Source organism: Rhea pennata, chromosome 28 (genome assembly GCF_028389875.1).
Source record: "Rhea pennata isolate bPtePen1 chromosome 28, bPtePen1.pri, whole genome shotgun sequence".
Lineage (NCBI taxonomy): Eukaryota > Metazoa > Chordata > Aves > Rheiformes > Rheidae > Rhea > Rhea pennata.
Window position 1 is genome coordinate 817,151 of NC_084690.1, and position 14,993 is coordinate 832,143.

A 14,993-nucleotide genomic window follows, 5' to 3' on the forward strand; every position below is an offset into this window, starting at 1 on the left:
GGCCGGCGCGGGGTGCAGCGTCCCGCGGCTCAGGGCCTCGCTGGCCGCTTCGGGGCACCTGGTCCTCCCGGTTCGGGGTGCAGATGGCTCGTGGTGCAGCTGCCTCCCAGTTTGGGGTGCAGCTGGTTCGGATCCCTCTGAAACCGGTTGTGGAGCCCTCCCCGTTTTGGGTGCAGCCGGTTCGGATCCCTCCCAGTTTGGGGTGCAGAGCCCTCCTGGTTCAGGGTGCAGCTGGTTCGGCTCCCGGTTCAGATCTCTCCCAGTTCAGGTCCCTCCCGGTTTGGATCTCTCCTGGTTCGGATCTCTTCTGGTTCGGGTGCAGGTCCCTCCCGGTTCAGATCTCTCCTGGTTCAGGTGCGGATTGTGCTTCGTTCAGGTCCTTCCCCGGTTCGGATCCCTCCCTGGTTCAGGTCCCTCCCGGTTCAGGTTGTGGATCGCTCCCGGTTCGGGTCCCTCCCGATTCAGATCTCTCCTGATTTGGGCGCAGATCACGCCCGGTTCAGCTCCCTCCCTGGTTCGGCTCCCTCCCTGATTCGGGCGCGGATCACGCCCGGTTCGGCTCCCTCCCCGGTTCGGGCGCGGATCACTCCCGCTTCACCTCCCTCCCTGGTTCGGGTCCCTCCCCGGTTCGGGCGCGGATCGCTCCCGGTTCGGCTCCCTCCCGGTTCGGCTCTCTCCCGGTTCGGGTGCAGATCGCTCCCGGTTCGGCTCCCTCCCGCTTCGGCTCTCTCCCGGTTCGGGTGCAGATCGCTCCCGGTTCGGCTCCCTCCCGGTTCAGGGTGCGGCTCCCTCCCGGTTCGGTTTGCAGCCGCTTCGGGAAGTGGATCCCTCCCGGGCCGGGGCGCGGGTCCTCCCCGGTTCGAAGCGCAGATCCCTGCGGGCTCGGGGCGCGGGTCCCTCCCGGGGCCGGGGCCGGGGCCGGCGGCCGCGCGTCCCCGCGGCGCAGCGCGGAGCGGAGCCGGCGGCGGCGGCGGCGGCGGCTCTTGTAGCGGCGCGGGCGGCGCCAGGGCGCGATGGGCAGAGCCGGCGCCGAGCCCGGCCCCGGCCCCCGCTGTCCCGGGGGGGCTCGGCCGGCTCCGGCCCTGCCGGGGGCCCCGGGGCCGCCCCGCGCAGGCGGGGACGCGGCTCGAGGCCGCCTCGCCCCCGACGCCGGCCCCGGCCCTGTTTCGTCCCCCTCCAAAAAGTCAGCGTGAATTTAAAACACGTTATTAATTGCACGGCCCGGTCGAGGTTTTGCTCCGAATTGGGGGGAAACGGCTTGAAAACGCATCGTTCGGTGCATTTACACTAACGGGGGACGGCGGTAAAGCCCAGACCCGCCTGAACAGACCTTTTCCAACCTAACTCTTTGCTAACGGCCGTGCGATTGCTCCGAGTGGGCACCCCCCGCCCCAGCAAACTGCACGGCTGCCTAGCAGGGCGGGTATTTTTTTTTCCCTCGGGATGCAGAGCGAGTGCTAGGCAGCACGTGCCGTGCCTGGAGAGGTTTTTCCTTTACAAAAGGAAAAACCGCCCCTTAAAGATGAGCCTCTACCTCCAGTTTCCTAGAGGGATGCTGCTATGTTGCTCCTAAATTATATCCCCGGGAAGGAGGCTCGAAAACCAAGGGAAGGCGGCAGCTGAGCCGGCAGCCTCCGGTCGAGCCGTCGGGGCTCCGCTTCGCCGCGGGCAGGCGTCGCGGGGAAGTTTGGGTCCGAACTGTGCTCGGCGCACGGCCCCAGCGCAGCGTTCAGTCAGGCTGAGCGTTTGAACCCCGTTTTAGCACACGTTCATAAGCAACGAAACGCTCCTAAAGGGCTTAGACGAGACCTAGCAGGGGTTGGAGGGTCTGGCGGTCCAGGCCGTGTCTCCCCCCCCCCCAAATGATTCCCACCTCCGGCTCCTTGGTGTGGATGCGCCTGGACCACTCGATGGCAGCATTGCCTAAAAATCCGGCAGTGTAACAGGAACGCGGCCTGCCAGGGCCGGGAAGCGCTTGCCGGAGGAGGCCTGGAGGTGCAGGGCCGCCTGCAGCACGTCCCCCACCCCCGTCGTCCCCTGCCTCCGTTTCCCCCGGCCGGAAAAAGCGAGCGACGGCTTCGCACGCTCCCGTTGGGAAGCAGCGGCCGTTTCCGCTGTTGCATCGACCGCCGTGCAAGGAACACGCGGTTCTTCCAGCCATGCCCTCTTCCTTCCTCTCTCCGGACACCGCGATGTCCCTCCGTGCCTGCCGTCGGCTCTGGGGAAGCAAAGGAAAAGGCATTGTAACGGGCAGACGGGGAAAACCTTGCCTTTTCCTGTTGTTTTCCGGGCCGGCGCGAACCGCTTTCAGCCTGGGCTTCCCGGCAGCGGTGCCAAGCGCCCCCAAAGCGCCTTTCCCGGGGAACAAAAACCCGGTGCTGCCCTTGGGGCAGGGAATAACTTTGCAAGGCTTTCGCCCGGGTTTTGCAGGGGTTTCCACCAGACGGGACCACAGCAAGGCAAGGACGCCTAACGCAGCTGGATCCGCAGGGAAACGCCTGCCCGCCGCTGCGGCCGGTGGGGGGGGGTGGGGGGGAAGCCGCCCGGGGTCTTTTCCACGGAGCCGAGCGGTGCCTGGACGCTCGGCTCCGCGTCTCGGCGCAACGAACTCGCTCGGGCGATGCCTCACGCTAATACGGTTACGCCAGCGCGGGGCTGCAGGCAGCTGCGCGTCCTCGTGAGCTGCTGGCCGGGATGCCGGGGGTGGGGGGGTAAAAGTCGCCCCCGCGGGACTTTTCCATCGGGTGGAAAGACCCTGGGGGAAGCTTTTGCCAAGCCGCTGCTTGCAACTAATTTGGGGGGTAAAACATCTCCGACCCTAAAAGCCCCAGAAATAGGCTGCCTCGGACCGGCGGCGCGGGCACAGGCTCCTCCTGCGAGCGGCCGGCTGCCCGGCACGCGCTCCTCCGCTCGCTGCAGCCTGCTCCCCCCGTCAACCCCACGCTAGCGTTGCACGGGCTTTAAACCGAGCGCGGCCGAGCTCCCCGTTGAGTTTTACGCATCTGCGTTTTGTCTGCGTTCCCCAGGCTGGTTATTGTACGGGGGCTCGTGCCGCAGCTCCCTCGCTCCGCACCGCTCTCCCTGTAAAGGCGCTTTGGAGACCCCTGCATCGGGACGGCTGGGGGGGCGCGCGGCTCCGGTTCGCGCTGCGGTTGCTGAACGTGAGCCCGCGGCCCTGGCTCCGAACCGCCTTCTCGTGCCTCTGGGAGGTTCGTAGGTGCGAAGTGCTGTAGCAAAACCCTTGGGCACAGGTTTCTGCTTTTAACTTCTTGCCCTCGCAGGGTGAGCGGGTTCACAAGCCCCCTTAGAGACGGGGCTTTGGGGAGCGTTTCGGTTCTTCGTACGCTTTATAAATCACCTCGGCCTGGGCAGGGGCTGTTGCATGCAGCTATGCGGTGATCGGCAATATAACTTTTAAGCCGGTGAATATGGGAGTGCTGCTTGTTGCAATACGCTCACGGGTGCTTCTCTAGCACGTATTTAAGCCCATTTGTGGGCTGAAAAGAGCAGCCTGGAGCTGCGGCATCCCTATTGCAATAGGGTCCTCGTGCGCCAGCAGCTGCTCCAGCAACTGGGCTGAAGCGGCTGGAGGTCGGAGAGGCTAAATTGGGGAGAAAGCACGTTTGAGGATGAGGGTTTTTTTTAAATCCTACCTTAGAGCTGAGTCAAACCGCTGCTCTGGCTCCTGAGCTGCTGGCGGCAGCAGCGATGAGCTGTGCGGTGCTGCTGCAGGAATCATAAATTTTAGCGTGCAAGAGGAGGGAAAAAAAAAAAAACAAAAAACCCGCAACTGGGAATTAAATGAACAAACAAAACCACCTCGGCAAAGTAACGCCCTGGGTTTTGCTTGCTGCTCTGCCACGTGCGACGTAGGGATAAGCAAGGGAAGGAGAAAAGGCCCCTGGGGCGCATTCGCCTCCATCCCCTGTTTGCCTTCACCTTCCTCGGCTTTGCTGTGCCTGGTGGAAGCAGCCTCAAAACCCGGCGGGGTTTTAACGATTATTTTGCAATTTGGAAGCTCGAACAGTGCAAACGCTTCGGGCACGGGGACGAGCGTTATCCGCTGCCCGCGTGGTTGGCCTTGCCCCCAGCGGGCAGGGTGCCGCCTATCTTTGCTTTTCCCCCCCAAAAAAAGAGGCCGGGAACAGGCAGATTTGGGGACCCTTCGATTGCCGCAGCCGCTTAATTCGGCCCCTTTCCAAAGCTGCGGTAGTAAGTGGGGTTCAAAGCTGCGTTAGCCTGAGTACCCCAGAGCACCATATATACATATATATATATATATATATATATATATATATATATATGTTTTTGCCATGCTTTCTGCAGGCTTCTCTGTTGTTTCATGAATTATAGAGCTGAGCTGTATGCTGGCACCTAGTTGGTCCCTTTTGGGTACAAAAATCTGCATTTTGGAGTGCTCCGAGTGGTCGCTGCGGAGGGAGAGCGGAGGGCCAAAGCGCAGGGCACCCCGAGTCCCGTGCGAGTCGGCCGGTCCCATCGGATCGAACCCACCTGCAATTCGCAGGGGGGATAAAGGTCATTTTTCTGCCGTTGTTTTTGCTGGGCCCTGCCCGCTCGGCGCATGGGCGAGACGAAAGCGCCCGCGTCGGAGCAAGGTTTGCCCCCCCTTTTTTTTGCCCCCCCTTTTTTTTTTGGCATCGCGCCTTGCTGGAAGCTTCATCTCCTGAACAAGCCCCAGCGGGGAGCCAGGCGGGCGAAGCATTAGCGCTCAAAAATTTGCTCTAGGAAAAGGTGAGGAGCCGCCGCGGGGCACAAATGCGTCTCAAGCAGGGAGCTCAAGTGGCATCTTGCTCCTGGAAATGAAATTGGTGTTTTTTCCCCCCTTTCTTTCTTTCTTTTTTTTTTTTAATCATTTCTTGGGAGAAGGAAATGCCCATGCCGACAGCTTGAGCGACCGTGATCCCAGGGTGCTAAAACGGGCGAGAAGGGGGAAAAGTGATAAACGCACCGCGCGGTTTCTATTTATTTATTTTTTTTCTTGCTTCTTCCAGCTTTTTTTCTTTTTGTGAGTGGAGGGAAAATGTGGTTTTTTGCAAATTCCTTCTGTGAATTTTTTTTTTTTCTGGGGCTCTTTTCCCCACGGATTCGGCAACGCGCGGCCGCGGGGAGAAGGCGGCAGCGCCCGGGAGCGGGCCCGTGGTGCCGCGGGAGCGAAGGTCCGGGAAACCTCGCTCCTCGAGGCGGATGCAGCTGCTAAATCCCGATTTCCGAGCGGCTTTGAATCCCTTTCTGCTTCTCACGCGGGCTCTCGCGCGACGCCTGAGCGTCGGGCGCTTTCCCGGAGCTCGGAGCGTCGCCAGGCACCGCGGACCAGAGAGAAGCTGAGATTTATTGACTGATTTATTTATTTTTTCCCGGCTCGGGAATGAAACGAAACCGGCTAAATCCAATGATGGCTCCAAGCAATTCCATGCCAAATGCACCTTGCTAGCGTTGCCTTTTTTTTTTTAATTTTATTTTTTTTCCCCCTTCCTTTTCTCCTCCCGGTTTCGGGGCCCGGCTTGGCGGGCGGCGGATGCACCGGTTTCTGCCGGGGAAGGGCTGCGTCGGGGCAGGGTGATCTGCCGCCTCCTCCTCTTCCTCGGTGCGTGCTGGCAGCCGGAGGAAGGGCCTGATTAGATAATTGCATCAGCACCAGCTCCAACAACTGTCAGCACGGATAAAGCTCCCGGAGCCGGGAGATAGAAAAGACCTTTATTATTATTTCCCCAGCTTTTTTTTTTGGCATGGGAAAGGCTGCTGTGACGGATAATGATTTAAGGGAACGGGAGGGGGAGGGTGTAATTAATGCCAGCGCACGAAGGTTTTTGGAAAAGAGGTTTTGTCAAACTGGCTTGATTTCTATTTTATTATTGTTATGGGACGTGGTTGGAATTTTGGGGGGTTTTGAGGCTATTTAATATCTTTTTCTTCCCCAATCCGCCTCTCTTAGGTACCAAAGAGATATTTTTTTTTGCTCGAGGGCATCGCTCCTGCCCGTCGCCTCCTTTCCAGGCCCTCTTGGACGGATAAATGCAGTTGAGTATCTCGTTTTAGGGAGACCAAGGCCGATAGCGCCTGTAAGTCAGTGGCACGCAGAGATATTTTTTTTATATATTTTGTTTTGTACCTGGGAGAAAATTGGCCTCATCGGCTTTATCGGCGTTTTGCACGGGCAAATTGCAGCAAAATACAGCGGTCCCACTCTTGCCCGGGGTTATTTTCTGCCGTCGGGCGACGGCTTCTTCCTGCCCCTGGTGCAAGCAGGGGATTAACGCTGCGGCTGCAGAGTTGGGTTCACTTTTTTTTTTTTAGTATAGCTTAGCAAAGAGGCTACTTTTATTTTTATTTATTTTCTTTGCCCGCTCCTCGTCGTGTTCGATAGCGACGGTTTGAGGGGCGTTAGAGCTGGCTCCGAGCGGGACCTGGGAGGCGACGGGCTTCCCTGCGACGGCCCGAGGAGCAAAAGCCTTTAATTTCCCCTGGAAAAAATGCATTTCGGGGGTGGGGAGGAGAGCGGCCGGCGGGGGGCTGATTGCAGCCCCGCAGCTGGGAGCTGTTGGGCTCCTTTTGGAGCACGAAGGGAGTTTTATTTATTTTATCCTCCCCGCCTCCTCACCCCCTTGCTCCAACCTGGAGCCCGAGCTGCCGGATAGTTTTGCAGCCCTGTAGGCTTGATTATTTATTAATTTATTATTTCTTTAGCGTATGGGAGGCAGGTACCTGCTGGCAGCGGATTAAATATTGATGGCAGTGACTGACGCCTCACACGGCGAGGAGGAACGGGTGCAACGGCGGCAGCTGGATCCGCTCGGCCGCCGCGGCCTCCCCGTCCCGGGCGTCCAGACCCCTCGGCATCGCAGACAGGAGGGTTATTTTGTTTGGCTTAAAGGGGTGCAACGAGCTCCTGTGCTTTACCGCAGGTTATTTAAGAGAACGGCAACGACTCGGGAGAGCTTCTGTCTGCCCGGCGGGTTTTTCCCGGCGTTGCACCGTTCGCCGCGCAAAAAGCAACCGGATCCCTCCGTTCCTGTGGTTCGTGAACGAATAACGACAAGCAGAAGGGAAACGGGAACCGTTTGGGCCTTAATTTGCAATTAGAAGCACTCTACCTGGCAAATTTTTTTTTTTTTATTTTATTTTTTTTGCAAGGCTACAAGCCCCTTGTGGCAGGTACCAGCCTAAACTGTAAGCAGGGGTGTGATGAAAAAGTGTCTGCCGGCCCCCAAGCTAGGAGAGGCGTAAGAGCGAGCGTGTTTTCCCGCGGGCTGAACTCTTTCCCCCCCGCCGCGAGCGCCGTTGCTCCCAGTCCTCGCCGCTGCTTTTTTGGGGCGAAACCGGCAGGGCAAAGCCCTGGCCCGCGGAGGCGGCGAGGCCGAAGGCCCCGGGTTAATGATTGCCGCGGGTTAATGATTAAAGGCGGGAGGTAACTCGGGGCTCCGCTCCCGCCGCCCCGCGGACGGCACCGGGCGCGTGGTCGAGTTGCGAGCGCTGTCTGAACCCGGAAAAAAAATCAGCGTTTGCCTTTTTAAAAGCTCAGCCGTCCCCGCGCCCAGCAGACCAGGTGCGTTTCCTCCCTGCTATAGTGATTTTAGCGTAAATAAATGCATGATTCCAGGCTGGTTTCCGTCTGCTCCTGTCCAAATACTGCCTAAATCCACGATCGCTCCCCTGCAGCAAGTCTGCTAGAGCGAATATGTGTTTTTTTCCCCCCTCCTCCTCCTTCTTCGCTAATAGTTCCTAGGTGCTTTCCGCCTTCGGTCGCGTCCTTCCGCGGGGAACCCGACTTCTTCCTCGTTTCGCCTCAGAAAAAATTCGCTGCACAGCCTCGGGCGAGCCCAGCGCTCGCAGAGCGCGGTCCAACCCTTACGCGAAATCACGTATTTTCGTTTTCACGCGTGCCAACCGCGCGCCCGCGCGTTTCCGTTTGCTCCCGTAGGCGGACGCGCCGGGGGCGAGGGCGAGGGCTGCTCCGCGCGGACGCCGGAGCCGCCAGAGCCGGGCGAAGGGCGGCTCGGTCGCCGGCGACATGGCCCGGCCCGGCGGCTGCAGGGATTCCCCCCTCTACTACTACGGCATCAAATTCGCCCTGGCCGCCTACGCCACCCTCTTCTCGGTAGGTGCCGCCGGGCTTTTGCTCGGTGCGGTTGCAACGCCGGCGGTGGCGGGCGACGCGCCGGGCTCGGCCGGGTTTAAATGCACCGCGCTGATTTTTATTTATTATTATTATTATTATTATTATTATTAAGCTTGAGCTTTGCACCCCTCTCCCCCTTGGGAAAACCCCCTTCCGGAGTTCTCCTCCTTAACCCCCCCCCCCCCGAGGGTTCAACCGCCCCTCGGCCGAGTTATTTTGCTGCTTTGGGTAGGAGCAGATTTTCCGGGGGATGCACAAGCGCCTCGCTGCACCCCGCGGTGCAACGTGTCCGACCTTGGGCTGGACAAACTGCAAAAATCCATCTTGTTTTTCCCCCGAACAGGAGCAAAATAAGTGATGTTACTGTATTTGCACCTTTTTTTTTTCTTCCCCCCCAGATATCCGTCCCATCTTTTGCTGGTGCAAGCCCAGAAGGGGCTGTAGCCCAGGGGAATGGGGTGTTCCCGTTTGTTTTTTTCCCAGCTTTCCCCCCCTCCCCCTTTTTCCCCTCAATTCCCGCCCGCAGGTGCTGGGCCTGGCCATCCTGGGCGTGGGGGTTTACGCCGAGGTGGAGCGGCAGAAGCACAAAACGCTGGAGGGCGTTTTCCTGGCGCCGGCCGTGATGCTGCTGCTCCTGGGAGCCACCGTGTTCAGCGTCTCCTTCGTGGGCACCGTCGGGAGCCTGCGGGACAACCGGGCGCTGCTCAGGGCGGTACGGCCGCCCGCCCGCCGCCGCCGCCGTCTCCCCCGCCCGGCCCGGCCCGGCCCGGCCCGGCCCGGCCCGCGCCGCGGTTTGTTTTCCTTCCCCTCCCCTTTTTTCCTTTTTTTTCCTTTTCTCTCCCTTTCTGTTTTTCCTTCCCCCCCCTTTTTCCTTTTTTCTCCTTCTTTTCCTTTTTTCTCCTTTTTTCCTTTTCTCTTTTCCCTTTCCTCCTTTTTTCCCCTCCTTTCCTCCTTTTTTCCTTTTCTCTCCCTTTTTCTTTTTTCTCCTTTTTCTCCCTTTTCTCCCATTTTCTCCCCCTTTTCTCTCTTTTTCTCCTTCTTTCCCTTTTTTCTCCTTTTCCCTTTTTTCTCATTTTTTCCTCCTTCTTTTCCCCATTTACCTTTTTCTTTCCTCCCTCTTTCCTCCCTCTTTCCTCCCTCTTTCCTCCCTCTTTCCTCCCTCTTTCCTCCCTCTTTCCTCCCTCTTTCCTCCCTCTTTCCTCCCTCTTTCCTCCCTCTTTCCTCCCTCTTTCCTCCCTCTTTCCTCCCTCTTTCCTCCCTCTTTCCTCCCTCTTTCCTCCCTCTTTCCTCCCTCTTTCCTCCCTCTTTCCTCCCTCTTTCCTCCCTCTTTCCTCCCTCTTTTTTTTCTCCCCTTTCTCCTTTTTTCTTTGCATCTTTTCCCTGGGCAGTCGCGCTCTCCCGAGTCTTTAGGCAGCAGAGCCGAGGAAGGAGGTTTCAGCTATCAGGGACGTTTAAGCGGCCGCTTTGGGGTTTCTAAAGGGAGGGAATCGATTTTTGGAGGTTTCTCACCCGTAGCAGTTTGCAAAGCTTGGCTACCGGTGCAAATCATCCCCTAAATGCCCCAAAGGCAGCTCGGTTTTGGGGCACTTCTGGGCAAGTTGGCAAATTTAAGCTCCGGCTGCGTTTATGGGGCGGTTTTGCACTTCTATACGCCCAGATCGAGGACTCCTGGGTTTTTTTTCTCAAGCTGGTTTTGCCAGAAGCAGGTCGTATCCTGGCTCGGCGCCTCCTGCCTGGCGGCTCCCGTGGGTATTTGAGCATCCAGAAAGCGCTGAATTTGCCAAGGGGCTTTGTAAAATAAAAGTTTGATTTCCAGGCGATTCCCCGTTGCAGATGCAAACGGGAAGACGAACCGCCAGGAAACGGCAGATCCGGCAGAGCTGTTTTCTGCGTAAAACCCATCAAAATAAATAAAACATGTTAAAGCAGTGCTTTGGGTTTGGAGCTTTTCCCCGTGGCTGTTTGCACAATTGCACCACAAGCCCCATGGAAATTAGCTGGAAAAGCTTAATTGCAGCAGAGCTGTGCAGAGCATCGCTGTGCTGCATTGCTGGCACGAACGTTGCAGTGAATTAGGGAGGTTTCATGATTTTTTTATCCCAAAGGAGAGTAGCTGGAGGACCCAGGGATGCTTAATCCTTAAAGGATTGAGCCCAATGTGCCTTTAGATATTTTTCCAGCTTGGGAGGCAGGGGCTAGCCTTGGAAAGGGAGCAAATTGAATTGCACGGCCCAAAAACGCCGCGATAAATTAGATTTGCAAAAAGGCATCGCTCCTAGAAAGCTCCTTTCCCGCAGGTTTTGGGGGCTGGCGCTTTTCTTTTTCGCTTTTCTCCAAAGCATTTGGTTTTGGCAAGGAAGAGCTACCTGCTGCAAGCACCGTTGCAAAAAAGAAAAAAAAAGGGGGGGAAAGAGGGGGGGGGGGAAGGGAAAAGTACATGCAAAGTCCCCATGCATGCAGCTCGCGTGCATGTGCTGGGTATATGGATATAAGCTGGATATAACCGTGCCCGCTCGCGGAGCGCGGCGCAGTGATTTGGGCTCCCGCGGCGGCTGATCCCGTGCCCTCCCCCCCCCCCCCCCCCCCCCCCCCCTTTTCCCATGCAGTTTTTTTGGATCCTCCTGGCGCTTTTCGTGGCCCAGCTGCTGCTGCTGCTGGCCGAGATCGTCTTCGAGAGCAAGGTGAGCGCAATTAAGGCACCCTGGCTGGGGAAAGGAGGGGGATAAGGTAATTAGCTTTATCCGCTCACCCGCACCCGGCTGGGGATTCTCCTTAGGGCTCGTTAAACCCTTTGCTTTAATTACATTAAAGTTTGGCTTTGCCCCTCCAGCTGCTTTTTCCTACGGGACTTTTTATTTTATTTCCCCGCAGATGCATGCGGTTTTCCACGCCAACATCCAAGAGGGCATCAGGCACTACTACGATGACCTCGACTTCAAGAACATCTTGGATTTTGTGCAGGAAAAGGTCAGCGCTCGCCTCGGGGGGGGGGGCCTAGTCCTTATACCTCTGCGTATCTGAAGTTATCCACACGTGTCTCGAGAGCGCTTCTGCCAAAGGTCCTCGGCATCCGGGCGCTTTCATGCAAAAAATGGGGATAAAAAAATATATATATATATATATATGTGTGTGTGTATATGTATATATATGCATATATGGGTATAGTGCAATAGGTTACTGTCGAGCACGCACCTCTCCTGCCCGCTACAGCGAGTTTTTTTTCTTTCCGAGGGAAAGATGTAAAGCCACAAATGTGTCCGCCAAGAGAGGAGGTGACTCGCTAGATAAAAAGCCGGCTTTTATCCTGCAGGGAGCAGAAAATGACTCTTTCATTAAAGCCTTTCTTCTTCCTTTTTTCTTTTTTTTTTTTCACTCCCTTTCTGAAGGAAAAAAGCAGCTTTTTCTTTGCAGCCGCTGGAAACACTCAGGTTTGGACATTGCATTTTTTTTTCTTTTTTGCATTTTATTTATTTGTTTGTTTTGGGTTTTTTTTTTTTTTTTTTTTTTTTTTTTTGCAGTTCTCCTGCTGCGGCGGTGACGAGTACCGCGACTGGCGGGTCAACCAGTACCACTCGTGCAACGGCAGTGGCCCGCTGGCCTGCGGTGTGCCCCACACATGCTGCGTCAGGAGGGTACGGCGCTAAAAACCCCCAAACCCCAAAACAAACAAACAGAAAAAAAACCCCAAACCCTCTAAAAAACTCTCCCAGGATTGAGCTGTGTTGTGTTTTATTAAGCTCTGCCTTCTTGAGCTAGTAAAAATATCCCGATAACATTTGCCCCGCGCTCTGAAAAGTCACGCGGGAAAAACAGACCTTAAATTTAGCTCCTTTTTTTTTCAGCTTAGTTTAGCTTTTTTATTTATTTTATTTTATTTTTTTTTAAAAAAGGGGGAAAGCTGAGTGGTATTAATTATGAGCAGAAGCCTGATGCGCAAATCAGCGGCAGGAATACCTCTCGCCTCTAATCAGCATGCTGATTAAGGGCCTTCGCTGGCTCTCGACGATGGGATTTCTCATCCCTGGCGAGGACGTGCCCCGGAGACAAGTTTTTTTTATTTATTTATTTATTTTTCTTTCTTCCCCCCCCCCATCAGCATTTTTCACTCTGCAGTTTGGGGCCATAAAATCCACTAACGAAACAGCTCTGCCAGCTAAACTGTTGATTTTTACAAGTAATAGTTTTTGTTTGTTTGTTTTTGTTTTTTTTTTGTTTGTTTTTTTTGCTAGCTGCAGGCGCTAAAGCGGCACCTGAGTCATTTCCTCGCTGATTCCCGCGGGAGCAGGAATTTTGTGGCCGAAGCCGCTCGGGGTGTTTAGAGATTTTAAGGGGGGCCGGAGCGATCCCAGCCTCGCTTCTCTTGGGATGAGCGAGAACAAGGAGTGTTTTTTTTTTTTTTTTTTTTTTTAAGGTGGAAATCCTCAATTTTAGCACTTTTCAGCCTGATAGAGGCAGAGGAATTTAATGTTAAAAGCTCCTGGACAGCGGCGTGGGCTGGATTTGTCTCGTGAGCTCTCGAAACGTTCGAATGAGCAAGCGGAGATTGGAGCCTGGAGGATTTTAACACCCCTCTGGTTCCCCCCCCCCACACCATCAAAAAAAAAATCTTTCTTTTTTTTTTTTTTTTTTTTTTTCCCTCCTACAAAACCCCATTTAGTTTCCCTCCGGCGTGGCAAACTTTGCAAAATCGCCCAACCCGCAATTAAATGAGTCAAACGCGTTTAATCCCCCGTAAAATCGCCTTTATCGTGGTGGTGGGGGGTGGGGGGAGATGCAGCCTGGGGCTGTTTTAAACGCAGGGTGGGGGAAAAACCGCGGGCGAAGCTCTTGTTCCACCGCGAGCCCACGAGCCGCTGCTCTCTCTGTCCCGGCAGGCGCCCGGAGAAGTCCTGAACACCCTGTGCGGGTACCGGACCCTCGGCAAGGAGGTGACGCTTGCTCCCCCCCCACCTGCCTTGGCCACGCGCGACGTCTTCTGCTTGCAAATCCGCTTGCTTTTCACCCAGGAAAACTATTATTAATAATTATAATAAACCTGTTTTGCTCTCTCCTTTTTTTTTTTTTTTGCCCCTCTTTTTCTTTTTCTTTCTTTTTCTTTTTTCTTTTTTTTTTAATTTTGTTTTGTTTTGTTCCCCGCCCCCCACGTGCTCGGCCAGCGCCTGGAGCTGCTCGGGGTCATCCACGTCCGCGGCTGCATCCACGCCGTGGGGCTCTGGCTCAGGGACAACGTCGAGGCCACGCTGGGCATCGTCTGCGCCCTGCTGCTGCCCCAGGTAAGCGGCGAAACAGCGGCGGGGGGCAACAACAGTGGTTTATTTTTTATTTTTATTTTTATTTTTTTTGCTGCTGCTGGGGCAATTCTTTTCCCCGCTCTCCCACGCGACGCCGGGGCGATCGAAGGGATTTTTCCATTCGCGCCCGGTGACCTCTGCAAAGAGGCCTGCCCATAAATATCGCTTTATGGGAGGAAGAGCCGATACGAGATAAACGCTCGCCTCTTACTCAATTAGCTCTAGGAAAGCTTGAAACCCTTCGGTCCTTCCCGACCCTGCAGCCGCCCCGGCGGGCGAGACGCTGGCGGCCCGCGCCTGCGAGGCTCTCGCCCCAAAAGTGCTTTTTTTTTTTTCTTCCCCCTTTTTTTCTTTTTTGCAGAAAGTTTTGCCCGGTTGATCGCCCAGGAAAGTGCCCTCCAGGCTCCTCTTTCGGAGGAGCCTCCCTGGCGCCGGCCAGCTCGCGGCTGCCTTGCAACCACTGTGACTTTGCAAAATCCATTTTTTTTTCTTTTTCCCGGTGAAGCTGAATTACAGGCGTCTCGTCCGCTCCGATAGCAATAGATATGCGTAGGGAGGGGTGGATATATGAGGGTGCAATTTATGGGTGCATTATATATGCTTTATATAGACATATGCAGATGTAAATAATGGCATATACACATATATGTATGTGTATATATATGCATGCAACTCCCCTGAGGGGTGGAAAGGGCCTTGGATTTGTTTTAGGCACACAGCTATTCCCGCAAACAGCAGGCTGCTGCACCTGCTGGATGAAATCGTCCCTGCTGTGCGTTTAAATCCTGTAAAATAAATAAATAAAATAATAATAATTAATAATAATTAAAAAAAATTTAAAAATTAAATAAAATAAGCAGGGGCTCCCGAATCCCCTCAAAACAGGGGCTCTTCCACCAAAGCTGGCAAACGGGCTCGTCAAAGGATGCCGACGTTGCAAGGGCGCAGAGCTCCGGGAGGGCTTTGCCCAGGTAACGCCGCCGCCGCGTGTTTCAGGTCGTCGGCATCGTTATGGCCTGGCTCTACTGGCAGAAGCTCAACGACATCTACTCCAGGCTGGACACGGTGGATTTCAGGAGGCTCCAGCTGCGGGATGTCAGCGTGGGGACGCTGGACCTGACGGGCGCCGGCTGGTGCTGGTGCCTGCCCAGGGAAGGGGGTTACGTGCCCGTTGGCGGCGAGGAAGACGAGGAGGAGGAAGGCGCCGGGAGCCGCCGGGAGGCGTGAGCGGCGGCCGGGAGCGGAGCTCCGGCGGGCGTCCGAAGCGGAGGGATTTATACGCTCGGGTTCACACGATGCTTGGGGTGGGGAGGGGTGGAAATTATAAAGCAAGGCTGGAGGGATATTAAAACGAAATGCAGCGTGCGGGCACGGGAAGTGCCCCCCCCCCCCCGCCACCTCGAACCGGGGAAAGCAGCTGATTGCAATCGCGTGCGATAATTTATTTATTTATTTTACTTTCCGCAAGAGGTATTTGGTTAAAACGGTAATAAATACAAGCTGATAAATTCCACCCGCTCCTCGCGAGCGCGTCCAGGGGATTCTCGGGGTCGGGGTGGGTGGGG

The 14,993-nt window shown here is 55.7% G+C and overlaps 1 protein-coding gene across 1 annotated transcript; it reads left to right on the forward strand.

Moving 5' to 3' along the window:
- The first annotated feature begins 8,029 nt into the window (after nt 1-8,029).
- On the forward strand, nt 8,030-14,739 carry LOC134151940 (tetraspanin-15-like). Its single transcript, XM_062596895.1, has 8 exons — nt 8,030-8,116; nt 8,664-8,849; nt 10,744-10,818; nt 11,009-11,104; nt 11,656-11,769; nt 13,012-13,065; nt 13,294-13,410; nt 14,425-14,739. Exons 1-8 carry the CDS (start codon nt 8,030-8,032, stop codon nt 14,653-14,655), a joined length of 960 nt encoding a protein of 319 aa, XP_062452879.1. The 3' UTR covers nt 14,656-14,739.
- Nucleotides 14,740-14,993: the final 254 nt, after the last annotated feature.